The following is an 18854-nucleotide window of genomic DNA, read 5'->3' on the forward strand; positions in this document are numbered from 1 at the left end:
CAGCAGTGCAGAACAGGAAGGCCTCATTTCCCAGGAGTACGTGTGTGGCGGTGGCAGGGAGCAAATGCAGGTAGGGAGTTGACAGGACAGAGGCGCATGGCGAGAGAGCAGCCTACCCTGAACTCTCTGGAGCTTGGTACGTCCAAAAGCCATGGGCAGGTTCAGCGGGATGTAGTGCTCGTGGTTACACACCGTCATGAGGAAGTCAAACTTCATCTCGGTCAAGACCTGTCGGTCAACAAACAACGGCAGTATTACAAAACAAGATCAAACAAACAAGATGTTCTTTTTTACATCCTAAAAATAAAAAAAGATTACAGGATTTCCATCAACATTTCCATAAAATGTTGTATTGATTTGAATCAGTTAGTCAAATACGCTGAAGCATTAATATGACTACCAGTGCCACACACAACACATGTACTGTCAATAGAGGCCTGTATACAGGGCTGTGTTGTTGTTCCACTGTTGCATTAGGAATACATAATCAGACATGGTAGAGAAGAGGGGTTGTTGCTATTGTCCAGTACCTTGGGGTCTTTAAGGGTGAAGCCACACATGTAGTCGTTGACCAGGCTGAAGCCAAAGCCTCTGTTCATGAAGGTGAGACAGCGCTGTGGAAGGGGACCACAGATTAGGAGGACGACTAACCAAGTCCAGGACTAACCAACTAAGCACACCAAGACTATCTTTCATACACAGTGCTTGACTTGCAGTGCACAGAGTTCACCACACCTCACCGTTGCTATCGGAAGGGAGTTTGGTGTTCGACCTGGATCTACATTATCAAACCACAGCAGGCTGCTGAGGGGAGGACGGCTCATAATAACGGCTGGAACGGAGCGAACAAAATGGCATCCAACACATGGAAACCATGTATTTGATGTATTTGACACCATTCCACTGACTCCGCTCCAGCCGTCACCACGAGCTCATCCTCTCCCAATTAAGGTGCCACCAACCTCCTGTGATATCAACAGTAAATTACTTTTTTTCTTCCTTTCTTCTTCCTGAGCAGCGATAATGTATTTGGTATTATTTCTGTCCTGTGTGGTTCAGGTAATGTACGGGGGGCCCTGTAGTGTATGGGGGCCTGACCTTGATGAAGACAGCCAGGCTGAGGTTGACACAGCGGGCCTCCTCGGGAATCTCAACATGGCGGATGGTGATGTGAGGCATGATGGACAGTAGCAGGGACTGTAGGGCCTGGTGGAAACTGTCTGGGAACCTCTGGGCACGGGGCATCTGGTAAAACATATTCAGTTCAATGAGACCAAAGTAAACAACATATATATATATATACATACATATCCATCTCATATTACCTAATAGGAAGTGTGCGCTTCTACTCATTGAGAAACAGGTTGCTTTCCCAATAGAGGGCTGGCGAAGAGGTTCAACTCTCTGAAATGTGCACAGCTTGTAACATCCTCAACTTTGCCAGAGGACGTTCTATCAATTGTAACATTACTGTGCTCCATTTCAGCAACCTTAGTTTATCTTCGAGGTGCTGCAGTAGAGGCCATGGTCTGGATGTTACTGGGACTGTTTAGAAACTGTTGGCAAGACAAGAGTATGACTAGGAGCATCCCCATCACCAACTCAACTAAAAGTTAAAAACTTTCAGAAAAAAAAAAAAAAGGAGAACCGAAATACTTATGTGGGAGTGGAGGCTGGAGGGTTATTTCTGGGAACGTGTAAGTGTGGTGCACAAGAGACACAAGCATGTCGAATGAGGAAGACTGCGTTGCCACATTTTCACGGTGAGGAAAAAGAGACTGAACTTAAACGCCCTGGCACTCGATAGAGAAACATTTGCATGTACAAGACAGAGAACTCTAATCTTTGTAACCACACCTGAGGGAGTGCCAGTGATAGCTGGTGTGCGCCTGCGTGTACACCATACTTCATGTGGAACACAAGATAAACCCTTCATCAGAATAGAACATTTGCCAACCTTGATCCTGTTGCCCTCCTGCAGGTACTGGGCCATGGACTTGGCCATGGTCTCGAAGAAGAACCAGGAATACTAGAAAAGAGGATGAGAGACAGAAGACGTTGGAACTACCCCTCAATTGTGAAGCATTTAGAATGCGTCCCAATTCAACCACCATGTTCCCTATATAGTGCAGAGCCCTGGTCAGAACTAGAGCACTATAAATGGAACGCGGAGCCATTTGGGACAGACCTTTACTAAGAGAGATCACATCAACAGTCTGACGAAAGTCAAAACACCACTGGGCTCTGTAATATGGGCTTAGTGTCCAATAATCCTGGGTATAATGATAATAGATAGAAAACTGCATTTGAAAAGGTCTGTGAAAACACATAATGTTGGGAATTCTCTTTCAAAGAACAAGTGGCTGGTGCCACCTGCTGGTCAGTATGGGAATCGCAATTTTCTGATTGAGCATGCACGCTGGCTGGCAAGCACACACACACGTTTTACTATCCTTATGAGGAAGTAACATTTATTTCCATTAAAAATCCTATTTGTCAGAACCCTTAACCTTAATTCTAAACCTAACCTTAGCTACTAACCCTAACTCCTAAGCTTATTATAGCCGTTGTCCTTGTGGGGACCTGGGAAATGTCCCCACAACAGAGAATTTTGGGGGATTTCCAAGTACCCACGCACACCCACAAACACACACAAACAAACACACACACACACACAAACACAGACAGACACATACACACACACATATTTTTTACTATCGTTATAGGGAACTAAAGTGTAATTCCATTCAACATCCTATTTTCCCTAACCCCTAACCTTAATCCTAAACCTAGCCCTAATTGTAATCCTAACCCTTAACCTAAACCTTAAGCTTATAATAGCCGTTGTCCTTGTGGGGACCTGGGAAATGTGCCCACGACGGAGAATTTGGGGGGGGGGTTTCCGGTAACACACACACGCACACGCACGCACCACACAAACAAACACACACCTTGAGTAGCTTATTGCTGGTGTTGAAGTCCGCTGTCTGTTTGAGGATGGCTGTGACGGCGGTGGCCAGTACCTCATGAGTGGTCCCAGAGTTCCCAGACACTGGGCTGTTGTTCACAAACACGTACTTGGGACGCAACACAAAGACAGCCGTTAATACACAACCTTTACATGATCACTTTTCATGGTCTGAAAAATGGATCCAAGCTCAACATGAACCCCAAAAAAGAAACACATTAACTTTGGAGTTACTTTCAACTGAAAATGCATCACCCATCTTAATAATCATAGCTAAGGCAAGGACCAGGCCTTGTGATCCTAGGCTTGGTTCTGGTTACTAGTGACTGTCGTGTGTGATGCCTGGCGTTATACCTTGAGAAAAGAGCGCAGATAGTTTTCCAGTCCCTCCTCGTGGCACCGGGAAACGATGTGTATAATCACACTGAAGGAATAGAACATTATCATTATCATTGCAAATAATCATTTGTTCTTAACTGGCTTAGTTAAATAAAGGTGAAATAAAAAATACAATTATGAGAATTATGTAGCGCAGCAAATATCCATTGAATTAACGTTTCCCCAAAAAAGCAGTTGTAACCCACTTTCACAAACCATGACTACGTCTATGTCACTATGTCATGGGATCAGACCACGATGACCTCACAGGGTCAGAGTTCAGACTCACCGGGTGGAGTTGACAGCGATTTCGGTGGCCTCTTTGGTTGCTGTGTTGAGGACCTCAAACAGCTGCATCAGCACAGTGGGGAGGAACTTAATGATGACCTTAGTCTCCATGGCATGCAGGCACTGAGGGAGGGAGGGAGGGAGGGAGAAAGATCGAGAAAGAGAGAAATGGAGCGAGGGAGGGGGGAGAAAAAGTCAGAGAGACAGCAATACAACACGATGGTATAAAACACTCCACAGCAGGCGTCTCTCTCACCTTCAGATACTTGATGAGTTCTGCTGGGTTGCCCTCTGAGGAGGACCTCATCAGCTGGCAGTGCTGGAAGAACTTGTGGAGGTGCAGATCCTACACAGGGAAACACAGGACACAGCTGTCTGATGGCGTGTTTGTCATAACAGCTTGGCCAAGTTGTTTCAATGTCGGCAGGTGGAAGACATACCTGGGGGTATATTGTTGACGCTACATTGGTCTTCGCTTTGAACAGTGGCTTGTTGTTTTCTACCCATTTTATATCGGGTGCTGACTGGAAGGGTGACAACACACGAATACAACAATGTGATTGTAGTCGTCTGCTTTTTTCCCCACTAACACAATAACTCTTTCGCCAAATGTTTTAAATCAGTGTCATCGATAGTCATTTGTCACTAGAATACACGCAGGGGATAGCTCTTCCTTGACCCCAGGTGTTCTCCAGTGAACAGAGGGTTGTACCTTCTTGGCGTCCTGGGTCTTGTCATACAGGTATCCTGGGGGCAGGGTGGCAGACACAGGCAGCTGTAGCTCTATGGACTGCATTCTGCCGTCCTGCAACAGGGGGGCCCAGGAGTAGCCCACTGTCACAGAGGGAGGGATGAACAGGTAAGGTAATGGAGGAAGATACACGCACGCACGCGCACACACACACACACACACACCCCGCTCCTAGTCTTACCTAGGGACTCCACTCCCTCTCTCTTCTTGGTGCTGGTCTTGGTACTGATCTCACAGCTGATGTGGTAGAAGGTAAAGAGGATGTGGTGTTTCTCATGGACATGGACCGGCAGCTCAATCTTTACCTGCACAGATCGATACACGATCAACATGGACGTTAGTGTTTTCAAATTCTCATCTCACTTGACCCAAGATTTTAAACTAAGAAGTCCTTCTGGAACTGCTATTAGAAATACCCCCAGAATGAGTCACAAACCTATCATTCTAGATACAACGGTACATATTTCTCACTTTCAGAAATAGTACAAGGCAAAGCAAAACGATTCCTATCTTTACCACTAGGGGGCAGCAAGAGTGAGTAGTGGAATGTTCAGCCTGCCTGCACGTGTGCTCTGTGTCAGAGGAAATGACACACGGTGAGCCTAGCCAATAACATTTGCTTCTTTCATCAAACTAATTCCCACCTGGGGTCTAGTATGACTTGGTTATGTGTCACAATGAATAGTGTGGTCCTTTTCCTTAAAATCTTGTTTGAAACAGGGCTGATAAAGTAACTCATTACCAAAGCATCAGTCCAGAGAGATCAGAACAGTGAAGGGATCTTGGATGGTGTGTGTGGGGTTCTAAACCTTATGCCATAGACCAGATGGCCCCAGTCCCAGTCAACGTCTCTGTGTCTGTGACAGTTCCCGGACCTCACCCCTCTCTCTCTCTCCCTCCCTCTGGTGGGTATCAGACCAGCCCAGTGTGAGCCAGTCCAGAGCCCCTGCTCTGGGCTAGATTATAGGATTAACGGAGCCCTAATGACTGGACTTTGGCCACTGAGGACCTCAACAGTAACAGTAACAATTGCAGGGAGTAATTGATGTGGCATAGCAAATCAGGGAAAAGGCCGGTTTATTACGCAAATTGTTCTCTGACCTCGTTGTAAAACTCAGGGCTCTGGTTGTGGTGGAGGACGGCCGCACAGGCACTGGTGGTGAAGAGTGTCTCTCCTGGCTTTCCGTAGATACACTGAAACACACACACACACATTATTATTATTAACCTCCCGCTCATCTGCTGATGTTGCATGGGCATGTCAGTGAGTAAGAAGACAGCAATCTGTGAGCAATGTGAACTAATTAGACAGAAATGCTGTTAAAGAACTGTACAATCACACCTCAAATACTTGCAACACAAGCAAACCACGGCTACGAACAATGGGGAAAACGAGCTTGTTCACCAGTGTAAGTTAGTTGGAGGTGAGAATGTAGTAGGTGAGAGTTTAAACAGAATTAAACTAAGTGGAGTGGAGACCCCAGGAGAGGGAAGGAGGAGGGGGCCGGCTGAGCTGCCCAAAGCCCAGGCGTGTGATGTGGCCCTGACCTAGATAGATCCTCTGACCCTGGGCTGGACGGGAAGGCTTTTTGTGGGGTAAGGTACTGAGGGTAAAACTCAATGCTAGTCCAGGCAGAGGTCTAGATAATTGATCCTGACAGGGCGGACACAGTGAGGAGGAGGAGAAGGGGAGGGGGGGGTCATTTAGTGCAGTAATTACCATGTTGATTCTTTGGGTCATTTTCTAATTGACCAAAGTATGAGAGTGTGAAGGAGGCCCTTAGAAAGGGACAGAGCTCAAATGAGCAGTAAGTCGCTTTGGATAAAAGCGTCTGCTAAATGGCATATATTATTATTATTATTATAGTCTGAAGGGGAATGTTTGATCATTCGTAATTATCAGTACTGTCTCAAAAGGAAACTGAGAGGACATGCCGAGTGGTGGAGGTCCTTAGAAAGGACCGAGTGAGCAGAGCTCAAATGACCAGCCCGGTCTAAGCGATAGTTGGCCTCTTTCCAGAGGAGAATATGCTGTTTCAGATCATGTGATTATGGGTTGTGTACCAGCATGGAAAAAGCAGTGCCTTCAGAACCCTGTTCCCGCAGCGACAACATGCTGAAGTGTGGTCTGATGATTACATAGTGAGCGTGTAGGCCCGGTCCCTGGCTAGAAGGGCCGACTGGAATCTTCAGTCTTTTCTGCAGAATCCGTTCCTACATGTTAAGCATAGAAGTCCATGGTGCAAAACTACAGTGCAACACACAATGAGGCAGACGCTCACTATTGGCGGGCCAGAATGAATGAGCCTTTGGGCTTCGTGGGGTTCATCCTTGATGCAGTCGTTTTTGAATGCACTATATGTCATGTTGTCTCCACCTTTCTTTTGTGTTAACGATCAAATAAATATCGTAATGAATTCATACAGCTCCAGCAACCTACAACACAGTGTGACATGGGCTATCGCTCCTTCTACTGGAGTGTCAAGTCCAGGAACTGTGCTAGTTGGTTTCCGCTGTGTGCTAAATGGAGAGGTGTGCTGTGACGTTGGCCCGACCCTGCTGTTTGTAAACACTTTATTAAGCCTGAGAAAAGACTTTGTTCCTAGCCAGACTGTGTGATAAATCATCTCTCTCACTGGTTCTGTGGAAGCCTGTTTGAGTGCAGTGAACAGTGAGGGATTCTGTCTGGTGGGAAAAACTTTTCCATGGTCGTCGAATGGAGGTTCCCACCCACAAATATTCGACGTGTGCGGATGTTCCTCAACGAGAGAGAGAGAGAGAGAGAGAGAGAGAGAGAGAGAGGGAAAAATAGAGAGTGAGGGAGAAAGAGAGCATGAGAGAGAGAGGGAAAGAGAGAGGGAAAGAGAGAGAGGGAAAAAGAGAGGAGAAAGAAAGAAAGAGCACGAGATTAAGCAAATGAAAGAGAAAGAAGGAGAGAGAAAGAAGGAGAGAGCGAGAGCTCTCAATATCTCCCCTTGCCAGCTGTAATAACTGGCTAAGCTTCTGTAAGAGGCCTTTTCTCTCCTCCGCGACTCCACTGTAGTTTAACTTGAACTTTGTCAACTCCTGGGGATCCCAGTCATTTTCAGTAGATCAGACGTTACAGTACCATCCAAACGCTCACCTTTAGAGGGGCCGCGCCTTCTTCGTCAGAGTCTCTGAACTGTACACACACCGCTACGTTTCTTGCCTGGAAGGATAAAAGACACTTCAGTCAATACAATAACTCAACCCAGGAAGGACGACAGTCGGTGAAGGGATAATGTGAGCTGTAAACTCAATGACCCACTGAACTCAATGTGTACTGAACAAAAATATAAACGCAACATGCAACAATTTCAACAGTTTTATTGAGTTACAGTTTATATAAGGAAATCAGTTGTCAGGACCCGGTTACGAACCCGGGTCTCCGGAGTGAGAAACAGTCACTTAACCAACTGAGGCACGAATAGTCGGCAGAACCCAGAAGATGAGGCAGACACAGCAGTACTTGAGACGGTGTATTTAATGAAGTAAAAAGTGAAGTTCTTCAGGAAAGCATGTAACTCCACAACCTCAAAAGGAATCCTACAAGAACAAAGGTAATCCTCCAAGACAAAAAAGGCAAATCCACAAGGTGGAAGGAAAAGCACAAAAAGCCTCAAAAGACACTCAAAAAACAAACAAACAAGAACAAAAAACAGAATTCCACAAGAGAGTCCACCGGGATCAACAAGAGTTCTCAGAGTACTAGGGCTGGGTGCTAACATACAAACACAGAGCAAAGAACAGAGGAAAACAAAGGGTTTAAATACAATCAGGGGAAACGAGGCACAGGTGCAAATAATAATGGGGATCAAGGGAAAACAAAAGGTCAAAAGGCACAATGGGGGCATCTAGTGACCAAAAACCGGAACAACCCTGGCCAAATCCTGACATCAGTCAATTGAAATAAATAAATTAGGCCCTGATCTACTGATTTCACATGACTGGGCAGGGGTGCAGCCAATCAGAATTATTTTTTTTCCACACAAAAGGGCTTTATTACAGACAGAAATACTCCTCAGTTTCATCAGCTGTCCGGGTGGCTGGTCTCAGACAAACCCGCAGGTGAAGAAGCTGGATGTGGAGTTCCTGGGATGGCGTGGCTACACGTGGTCTGTGGTTGTGAGTCCGGTTGGACATACTGCCAAATTCTTTAAAATTACGTTGGAGGCGGCTTATGGTAGAGAAATTAACATAAAATTCTCTGGCAAAATCTCTGGTCAGCATGCCAATTAGACACTCCTGCAAAACTTGAGACATCTGTGGCATTGTTTTGTGTGACAAAACTGCACATTTTAGAGTGGCCTTTGATTGTCCCCAGCACAAGGTGCACCTGTGTAATCATCATGCTGTTAAATCGGCTTCTTGATATGCCACACCTGTCAGGTGGAATGGATTATCTTGGCAAAGGATAAATGCTCACTAACAGGGACGTAAACACATTTGCGCACAACGTTTGAGAGATGTTCTGTACACAAAAAAAACTGAATATTTCTGGGGCCTTTAAATCAGCTCGTGAAACATGGGACCAACCCTTTACATGTTGCGTTGTTGTTGTTATTTGCACACACACACACACACACACACACCTCCCTCCCACCTTTCACCCACCTTTGCGAAGGTCTTCTGGTTGTCGTATTTCAGCTGCAGGGGATAGATATACAGATGGTTCTTGTAGACAGTGAATGGGTAGTTGTACTTGGCCTCCTCAGGGAGAAACTCCTCCATCTCCACTGAGACCCTCTCACACTTCTCCTCAAAGGGCTTGACTGGGATGTACGACGAGGTCACCGTGTCTGAGGGAGAACAGTGGAGGACGTCAGTGGCACTGTCAACCAATGAAATGGGTTATATGGCACGATTGGCAGTCAACCGTTCAATATTATTCAGTCAAATGTAAACAGCGGACTAGAGAAAATAGGGGAAACTACCCACTTGAGAAGTCCGGAGGCACACACTCGATGGTGACATTCAGTTGTCCAGGGATAGTCTGCAGCTTGCTCTTCTCTGGCCTGTAGGGGTGAAAGTGTATGAAACAGTCATAACACTATAAGTATGTACACTTGCAGTGCCAACAGACACTAGGATACTGACTAACATGTTCGTAGTACAACTAGCACACCAAACCACCTATACTGTACACTCTTAGAAAAATGGGTTCCAAAGGGTTTCTCCGTCTGTCCCCATAGAACCCTTTTTGACTACAGGTCGACACACACACACACACTTTTGGGTTTCATGTAGAAACCTCTGAAGAAAAGATTCTATGTGGAACCCAAATGGGTTCTACCTGCAACCAAAACAGGTTTTTCAAAAGGTTCTCCTATATGGGGACAGCTGAATAACCCTTTACGGTTCTAGTTAGCACCTTTTTTTCCCTGAGAGTGTACAGTCACAACCATCACATGTCTTACTGATGACTCACTTCCTGATATCAGCCAGCATCTTGATGAGGTCATCGGTGGAGATCTTGCTGCTGTCCTGGCGATAGAGAGGAGAGAACTTCCCGTCCATGTCCAGACTGCCCTGGGCATCTTTAAACACTTGCCTGGGACAACAGAGACAGGATCATGTTCACGTGTAAGGAGGATGTACATCGTAAAACGCAGGTCAATATTCAAATGAAGACACCTGAGGTCGCAAATAAATCATCACCGCACTGCCTGAGGCCCAGTAAACATGATTTCCCAAATAGTCAGTGAATTATTCCACAGTTTTCCACCTGATGTGTATGAGAGCTGTGTCTTACTTGGCAGCCCAGGCGAAGGGCATCCTGTACTGGCCCAGGCGCTGACACGTCTGCTTGGCAGCCTTCAGCACCTTCTGGGCTGTCTGGAGCGGAACACACACATGTAGAATGAGTCCGATGTGACAGTATCAGGTTAATGAAAAGGTAATAACGTGATTTATAACAGCGGCACAGCTACTCAAACAATCGTGATGGAAACGAGACCAAAATAAGCAAACACATGGGAGGAAATTCAGTTTAAAATAAGTTAAAACAAGACACTTTAACATGACATAATACACACAACCCAGGGAGACGATCTACTAAAACTTTTAAACAGTGGTTTTGGGGTTATGCATGTCCTGTGTCTGACATATGGTCTATTAATAGCAATAGAAGTAACTACGGTGAGAGAGAGAACAGTGGTGGTAGAAGACCTTGTTGATGTCTGAAGGTACACACACACACGCGCGCGCGCACAAGCACACACACACACACACCTTGTTGATGTCTGAAGTCTTGATGTAGGGCTCAGCACAGTGTGTAATGCCGTTCTGTAGGACCTTCTCCACTCTGGCCACCAGGAAAATATCAGCATGGGGGTTGGTCACCGAGAAGATACCCTGGAGGAGAGATGAGGAAGAGAGGAAAGGTGGAGTCGAAGAAAAATGGAGGGATGAAGAAAAAAGGTGGAGAAGACTGATGAAGGAAACATGACTATTTGAGACTGCGAGACCAAATGACTACTGCTCTTCAATTATTTGTTACTTTTATTTTTTATGTATCTATTTTTTTCCTTAACACCTTTTTCCCTTAAAATTTCATATGATTTTTCGGTTTGAAACTGCCATTAGGACTACAGTAGCTCCTAGTCATTGTATGAAGGAGAGTTTATCAACTGTCTCCTGGACAGGGCCTGCAGCTGGGAAGTGGTTGGCTGTCAGTTAGTGGCTGAAGTTATACAGGAAACCCAAACAGAGCTGGAACTATTTTTGGGTCAGTGAGATGAAGCCAACCGTGGCTCTCATACAGAGCGTCACACACATGTACGTGCATGCAGGCATACATACACACACACGCACGCACACACGCAAAAACAAGTTCTTCCTGGGAGTGGCAGAAAAGTAAGAGTGGAGTTCGTGACACATTAGTAGACATTTGGAATACATTTGGAACACATCAGCTTGACATAATCCGGACGACAAGTCTCATTATGCTGCTCTCGCAGGGGTCTAGCTAAAGATTCTGCTACCAGAAACAGATTTACATGGGAGATACCCATGTAAATCACAACATAAAGCTGTCACTGAGTGAGATGGAGGGGAGCCTGCTAGCGCCGGTGAGACACACCCTGACTTCCGTTGTGCAGTAGAAAGATGAGGACAGGCTGTCCTTGGACTACACCCAAACAGCACCTCAATTACACTGATCCGCTGGTGTCCAAGTCTATAATCAGACAGTAATCATAGAGGAAGGCCATTATCTATTTCTCTGTGCCCTGGTGGACACTGCTAGGTTCACACACGGCAAGTGCCTACTTAAAAAAAATATATATATATATTTAAGTAGGCAAGTCAGTTATGAACAAATTCTTATTTACAATGACGGTCTACCAGGGAACAGTGGGTTAACTGCTTTGTGCAGGGGCAGAACGTCAGATTTTTACCTTGTCAGCTCAGGGATTCGATCCAGCAACCTTTCGGTTACTGGCCCAACGCTCTAACTCGGCTACCTGCCACCCCAAATCAAGTTCTGTTTTTTTGTGTCAACGAGAGTGAGAATGACCAATGTCTTGATTGATTCTATTCTGTTTGATACTCTCTGTTTCCACTCTGTTCTTCATTCTGTTTCTGGGTCCAGATATTTTATTACACAGACATTTCCATTCCACCTCACAGGACTTTCTGCTTCCAGAGAGAGGGAAAGCTCCGTCATGTTTCCATGTTGTCTGGGGATGGGAGGCGCAGCACGGCAGGCAGTGGGGAATGGCGCTGTCGACAGCTGAACATTTTAAAAACCTTTCTCTTGTCCACAGAGAAAACATTTCCCTGTTTTAAAGTTTTGCCGTTGGGCGGCGAGAAAATGTTAACAGTTTTAAAGCTAGTTTCCTGCAATTCTACACATTTTGCAACGGGGCCGAGAGAAAATGTGCAGTTTTAAAGCTAGTTTCCTGCAATTCTACACATTTTGCAACGGGGCCGAGAGAAAATGTGCAGTTTTAAAGCTAGTTTCCTGCAATTCTACACATTTTGCAACGGGGCCGAGAGAAAATGTGCAGTTTTAAAGCTAGTTTCCTGCAATTCTACACATTTTGCAACAGGGCCGAGAGAAAATGTGCAGTTTTAAAGCTAGTTTCCTGCAATTCTACACATTTTGCAACGGGGCCGAGAGAAAATGTGCAGTTTTAAAGCTAATCATACACATCTCCCCATGGCGTTTGCCGTGTTCTTATGCTATCTGAGTGATTCAAGCATTATAACAACATCACCTCGGGCCTCATGTCATGACATTCTTTTGAATTTTAGATTCTCCCTGACCGTCTTTCATTTGGGGTGATTGTTAGTTCTCAAAGACGATCTTGTTCAAAAAATATATTTCTCCATTCTCGTTTTACATACTTTATGTCGGGTTTTAGTTGTTTAAGTTCACACTGACCGGGCCATACGTCTAATGAAGTTGGCTACACTTCCAGGATTACAAGCTAGCTGGCTAACTACCTTAGAGGTTTCTCCGGGACGATCTGATGTTGTATCGCCTCACTTTGATCTTAAAGGTGCGTCACGCTGCACCACTGCTAAATAAATATAGGGGAAACACACGTACTGTCATTTACTGCTGGGTACCACCGCTACTGAGGCTGGGTCATCCTGTAACTGTAAATGGGACCAGCAGCAGTTTGTGTGTGCGTGCGCGGTTGTTGGGGCATCACACCGGCTGCAGGAGTTAACACTGCACGCTACAGCTATTACCCAAGAGAAACACTCACCATCATGCTGAAACTGGACTGTTCTTTTCAAGTCGACTGGCTTCAAACTTTAGCAAAACAGTGAGAGTCGGGCAACTTTGATATTGCAGTTAGCCTTTGAAATAGCAATACTAGCTATATACGTGTACAATACATATAGATTAAAGCGAACATATCTCATAGCTGCTGTTCTCGTTTACCCAATTACCGTATAATGAGGAGTTAAGCTTAAGGAGATATTCAACAGATTAATCAAAATCCTACCGCGTTGCATGGCAGTACTAGCTGTAGCACTGGATGGTGGAGTTATGTCGTGTGTTTTACGACCACGCGGACAACAGGCACAGTAAACAGTGTAGCATCAGCCTGAATCTCAACCAGCTTTGAATAAAGAGGGAAAATCAACTGTATCATTCGGACTATGTCCTGGTCCATAGTAGCGCCAGCAGAGTCCCCCAGACACCAGAGGTAGTCCAGTGAAATCAGGAGTATCAGTCAAGTGCTCTCTCACGCACACACACACACGCTGCATTGTGGGTAAATGCATGGATGTGCAGTATTGTGACACCGCATCGACTAGGGTGTAAGACGAGAGGACAGCCACGACTGCGCAGCACCGCTGACGGCAACGCCTTGCGATCCCCGACGGGAGTGGCTCATCTCTGGGTGTCTAATGCCTGCTGACCGGGTCATGGGGGTCATCAGAAACAAACACCAACGCATTTACAAACAAAACTCGAGCCATCTTCACATCCTTGTCCTAACCAACTGAGCATCTTAAGTAATCATGTCAAATAAGGGAGAGACTTAGTTTGTAATCCTAGGATTCTGTGATGCCATCATTTCTACAGATACACAAGCACGATTTAGTCTGCGTCTGTGTAAACAAACACAACACACAGAATATATTATATAGGTCAGTTAAGGTCACTATGGTCCAACCTGAGTGGGGTATTGCAGCAGAGACTCAGACACCCTTTGTAGAACGGGAAGACCATTCCCTTTCCCTGCATCCCCGTTCATTCCTCCATTCACCCCTCCTCCTCCTCCTCCTCCTCCCTCTGATGTAGGGGAGAGTGGAGAGGTGTCAGTCAGCATCTCTCGTACACAGGGAGGGTTGAGGTCCACGTGGAAGTCCGAAGAGATCTTACAGCTCTTAGACACGTCAAACAGGGCCAAGCTGATGAAGAACGGCTCCACCTGGATAACAGAGAGAAGAGAGAGCGTGCGTATGTGCGTGTTTACGAGGTACGAACAAAAGAGAGTGTGTGTGTGTATACGAGTGTGTGTATGTGTATACGAGTGTATTTCCACTGTAGACATAAGCATATTAGCTTGAATGATGGCAACCCCACTCCTTCCAGGAACCATAACGCCTATGTGAGTTTGAGTGCAACGAAGTCCCTCCATATAAATCTCGGGCCAACCTCCCTTATTCCCCTCCCCAGACCCTATAAATGCTCTAGTGGGAATGTAGTTATTTATCATAGTGTTTTATGTCTACTATAATCCACTCTGAAGGAGGGAGAAAGGGAGGACTCAGTAGTGTGCTCTATACTGCTGGCTCATGCCAAAGAGGCTCTGCATTCGTCTCACACTCCAATCAGGAGGCTAACTTCATTCATCAGGGAATCTGAATGTGGATAATGATTTAGGTCTCTATACAGCAATTTGGGCATCTATCTTGAGGTATTTCAAACGTGCAATATAAACACAATGAAAGATATTTTTATTCATGTTTGACCAATTTTTCCATTTCTATTGAACAATTTGTTCAGATGGTTCTAATCGTTGTTTCTTTAGCCATTGATAACTAGAAAGGATAAATGGTTTTGTAATTTGTTGTTGTTGTTGAAATACAAGTTAAGCTGCTATTGTCCAATATTTTAGGAAAAAACATAACTCCTGGACATTCTAACCATAATTCTTTGTACTTAAAAGATCAAAAAGTGATCTGAAAATAAGTTGAATATACAACTTAAACACGAATTCTGATGTCGTTGTTGGATCTGTTGTGCCCTGTTGTACGCTACTCCTATAGGACCTACGTTGGAGCAGGAGGATAGGGTGTGTGTGAGCTTACGTTGGTGAGGACCCCGTCCCCCCTCTCGTTGGCACAGCCCTGCAGGCTGAAGGTAAGGTCATGGCAGCTGACGGCGATGCGCCGGCCAAAACGCTCCTCAAACGGCTTCACATCAGGCTCTATACCCGAGAAGTCCAACCTCTGGAGAGAGGAGGGGTGAGAGGAGACATGGGGAAGGGAGGAGGAGAGGAGGATGGGAAAGAGGTGGGAGGGATGGGTGAGGAGAGGAGAGGAGGGAGGGACAAAGATTGAGAGAGGGGAAGGAGGGAGAGGGGGAAAGGAGAGTGGAGGAGAGAGGTGGGAGAGGAAGGAGGAGGAGGAAGTAAGGAGGGGGGAGAGGGAGGTCAGGAAGAAAGATGAAGGAGAGAGGAGGGAACAGTGGTTAGCTTCTGGCATCCATCCCCATGGAAACATACAATATGCAAACATAGACATTCTCTAACTGAGAGGTTCACTCGATGCCAGTTGAGCCAGCAGGCCCTGGGACTGCCCAGACAGACAGGGTATATCATGCATCGATACACCTATACACTGCATACTACAAGCCTGATCTAATAGACTTAAACAACATTAACAAACATATTGGGGATGAATAGAGTAAAACACAGACAGTTCTAACCTGTGTTTCAGGGTCCAGGGAGAAAAGCTTTTGTCTCCCCTCGTTCCTGTTCATTTTATTGAGCTGGTCTGTTTCCCTGGCATACTGCAGAGAGAGAAAGGAGAAAGACAAAGAACAGCCTCAGGTCACAGTGAGATCTCCATCCCCCCTCTCTCCTCTCACACCATCCAATCCATCCATCCATCTCCAGAGAGAGACAGAAGAGTTAACCAGGAAGAGGAGCGCTGGGACATCTCAGACCAGACAGCTCTCTTTGTTTTCCATGTGCTGTTCTGTGTTTATAGGCACATTCAAGCAGTTGAGGTGGTCTCTATGGGATAAGCATCATCTTCACCCCAAATGGCACCCTGTTCCCTCTAACATGCACTACTTTTGCCATGGGCCCATAGGGCTCTGGGCAAAAGTAGTGCACAATATAGGGAATAGGGTGCCATTAGGGCCGCAGACATTTTGTTTCTCTAACTGACTAGAAAACACATTGTCTATCAATAATCTATCTGCTAGAACCTAAAAATAGTTATTCAGCTGTCGTCCATAGGAGAACCCTCCTACATGGAACCCAACATGGTTATACCTGGAACCAAAAAGGGTTCTACTTGGAACCCAAAAGGGTTCTCTTATGGCGACACCCGAAGAACCCTTTTTTAATAAAACGTTCCTTTCTCTCCGATCGAAACAGGATACGCTCTGTCTGAATGACCCTATTAAAACCTCTCCACCATGTGGCTAGGATCACTACCATGTGTGTGTGAGGAATATCCACACTGCTAGAATAAAGCACGGCTGCTAATGAGGCCAGAGGTGAAGAGAGCAAGTCAGACGAAAACATACTGCCAACATCCACCAGGCTGAATCAATCAGCAACGGGGTATACACACTACGCCTAAGAGTGGACCACACAGACGGCTACATTATGAATCAGATGCTTAGTAAAACATTTTAAAAATGAACAGTAGGCCTATTTTATGGGTTCCTCTGCAGTGTGTGATTGATGTTGATAATCAAATCAAAATCAAATCAAATTTATTTGTCACATACACATGGTTAGCAGATGTTAATGCGAGTGTAGCGAAATGCTTGTGCTTCTAGTTCCGACAATGGAGTAATAACCAACGAGTAATCTAACTAACAATTCCAAAACTACTACCTTATACACACACACAAGTGTAAAGGGATAAAGAATATGTACATAAAGATATATGAATGAGTGATGGTACAGAGCGGCATAGGCAAGATGCAGTAGATGGTATCGAGTACAGTATAAAGAATACATATGAGATGAGTATGTAAACAAAGTGGCATAGTTTAAAGTGGCTAGTGATACATGTATTACATAAAGATGCAGTAGATGATATAGAGTACAGTATATACGTATACATATGAGATTAATAATGTAGGGTATGTAAACATTATATTAAGTAGCATTGTTTAAAGTGGCTAGTGATATATTTTACATCAATTCCCATCAATTCCCATTATTAAAGTGGCTGGAGTTGAGTGACACCACGTGCAAACCGCGTGTGCCATCGTGGGCAAATTGATTTTGTCCCCCCACACCAAACATGATCACGACACGCAGGTTGAAATATCAAAACAAACTCTGAACCAATTCTATTAATTTGGGGACAGGTCAAAAAGCATTAAACATTTATGGCAATTTAGCGAGCAAGCTTGCTGTTGCTAGCTTATTTGTCCTATTTAGCTAGCTAGCTTGCTGTTGCTAGCTAATTTGTACTGGGATATAAATATTGAGTTGTTATTTTACCTGAAATGCACAAGGTCCTCTACTCCGACAATGAATCCACACATAAAACAGTCAACCGAATCGTATCTAGTCATCTCTCCTGCTTCCATGCTTCTTTTTCTTCTTTGAACTTTATATGGCGATTGGCAACTAACTTTCATAATAAGGTGCATTACCACAACTGACCTCAGTTAATTTTTCATTCACCTACGTGGGCACATGTTCCTAAAAACCAATGAGAAGATAGCACGTGGGTATATGCTTCTAAAAACCAATGAGGAGATGGGAGAGGAAGGACTTGCAGTGCATTCTGCATGTGGTGTGGTCAGCATGTAACAGCATTACCTTGTTGAGTTCAGGGTGAAGGCTCCTCCCCAGACTCTCCAATAGGCTCTCTCCTTTCCCCTGGCTGCTGCTGTCCTCATCTGATTGGACGAGAGAGGAGTCAGTCAAAAAGAGTACTGACCATAGAGCCTCATGTATGATTGGGATGAGTATAACGACATCTGATATTAGAGCACCTTTTCCTTGATATCTGATCATCCTAGACTTGTGTACCTGGATGTTGACCTGCACAAAGCTACTGGATGATTCTACTCAGTGGTGGAAAAAAGTACCCCAATTTTCATACTTGAGTAAAAGTAAAGATACATTGAAAGAAAACGACTCAAGTAAAAGTAAAAGTCACCCAGTAAAATACTACTTGAGTAAAAGTCCAAAAGTATTTGGTTTTAAATGTACTTAAGTATCAAAAGTAAAAGTATAAATCATTTGTTATTTTAATTTAGGGATAGCCAGGGTCACAGTTCAACACTCAGACATAATTTACAAACAAAGCATTTGTCTTTGGTGAGTCTGCCAGATCAGAGGCAGTAAGGATGACCAGGGATGTTATTTTGATAAGTGCTTGAATTAGACAATTCTCCTGTCCTGCTAAGCATTCAAAATGTTAGGAGTACATTTGGGTGTCAGGGAAAATGTAAGGAGTAAAATGTACATTATTTTCTTTAGGGATGTAGTGGAGTAAAAGTAAGTGGTCAAAAAATATAAATAGTAAAGGACAGATATCCCCCCAAAACTACTTAAGTAGTACATAAAGGTATTTTTACTTAAGTACTTTACACCACTGATTATACTTCATTTTTACACTCTTCACCTTTCATGTTGAGTGAGGTCCCAATGAGCTTTTCCTACGAACTCTGCTGCGTGTCTGACTCCATTCAGTGTGCTGCAGGGGGGAACTGGCGACCAGCCAGGCTAACTGACTCCCACAGCTTTCTGCTGGATTAGCCAAATCTCTCAGAAT

The 18854-nt window shown here is 44.8% G+C and overlaps 1 protein-coding gene across 7 annotated transcripts in view; it reads right to left on the reverse strand.

Annotated features, from left to right (window-relative positions):
- The window catches only part of dock11 (dedicator of cytokinesis 11), a 102722-nt gene that overhangs the window by 53954 nt on the left and 29914 nt on the right, over positions 1 to 18854 (reverse strand). For all 7 annotated transcript variants that reach the window (XM_035783636.2, XM_052459689.1, XM_035783634.2 and 4 more), the window contains exons 9-30: positions 17894 to 17973; positions 15805 to 15888; positions 15186 to 15326; positions 14045 to 14302; positions 10638 to 10760; positions 10159 to 10241; positions 9835 to 9957; positions 9345 to 9421; positions 9021 to 9205; positions 7510 to 7575; positions 5487 to 5579; positions 4567 to 4690; positions 4347 to 4468; positions 4075 to 4158; positions 3891 to 3980; positions 3636 to 3757; positions 3323 to 3392; positions 2952 to 3077; positions 1958 to 2029; positions 1099 to 1245; positions 531 to 614; positions 117 to 228 (exon numbers count right to left, since the gene is read on the reverse strand). In XM_035783636.2, coding sequence (XP_035639529.2) covers positions 117 to 228; positions 531 to 614; positions 1099 to 1245; positions 1958 to 2029; positions 2952 to 3077; positions 3323 to 3392; positions 3636 to 3757; positions 3891 to 3980; positions 4075 to 4158; positions 4347 to 4468; positions 4567 to 4690; positions 5487 to 5579; positions 7510 to 7575; positions 9021 to 9205; positions 9345 to 9421; positions 9835 to 9957; positions 10159 to 10241; positions 10638 to 10760; positions 14045 to 14302; positions 15186 to 15326; positions 15805 to 15888; positions 17894 to 17973 — 2466 coding nt within the window. The remainder of the gene's footprint in view (positions 1 to 116; positions 229 to 530; positions 615 to 1098; positions 1246 to 1957; positions 2030 to 2951; positions 3078 to 3322; positions 3393 to 3635; positions 3758 to 3890; positions 3981 to 4074; positions 4159 to 4346; positions 4469 to 4566; positions 4691 to 5486; positions 5580 to 7509; positions 7576 to 9020; positions 9206 to 9344; positions 9422 to 9834; positions 9958 to 10158; positions 10242 to 10637; positions 10761 to 14044; positions 14303 to 15185; positions 15327 to 15804; positions 15889 to 17893; positions 17974 to 18854) is intronic.

Source organism: Oncorhynchus keta, chromosome 13 (genome assembly GCF_023373465.1).
Source record: "Oncorhynchus keta strain PuntledgeMale-10-30-2019 chromosome 13, Oket_V2, whole genome shotgun sequence".
NCBI lineage: Eukaryota > Metazoa > Chordata > Actinopteri > Salmoniformes > Salmonidae > Oncorhynchus > Oncorhynchus keta.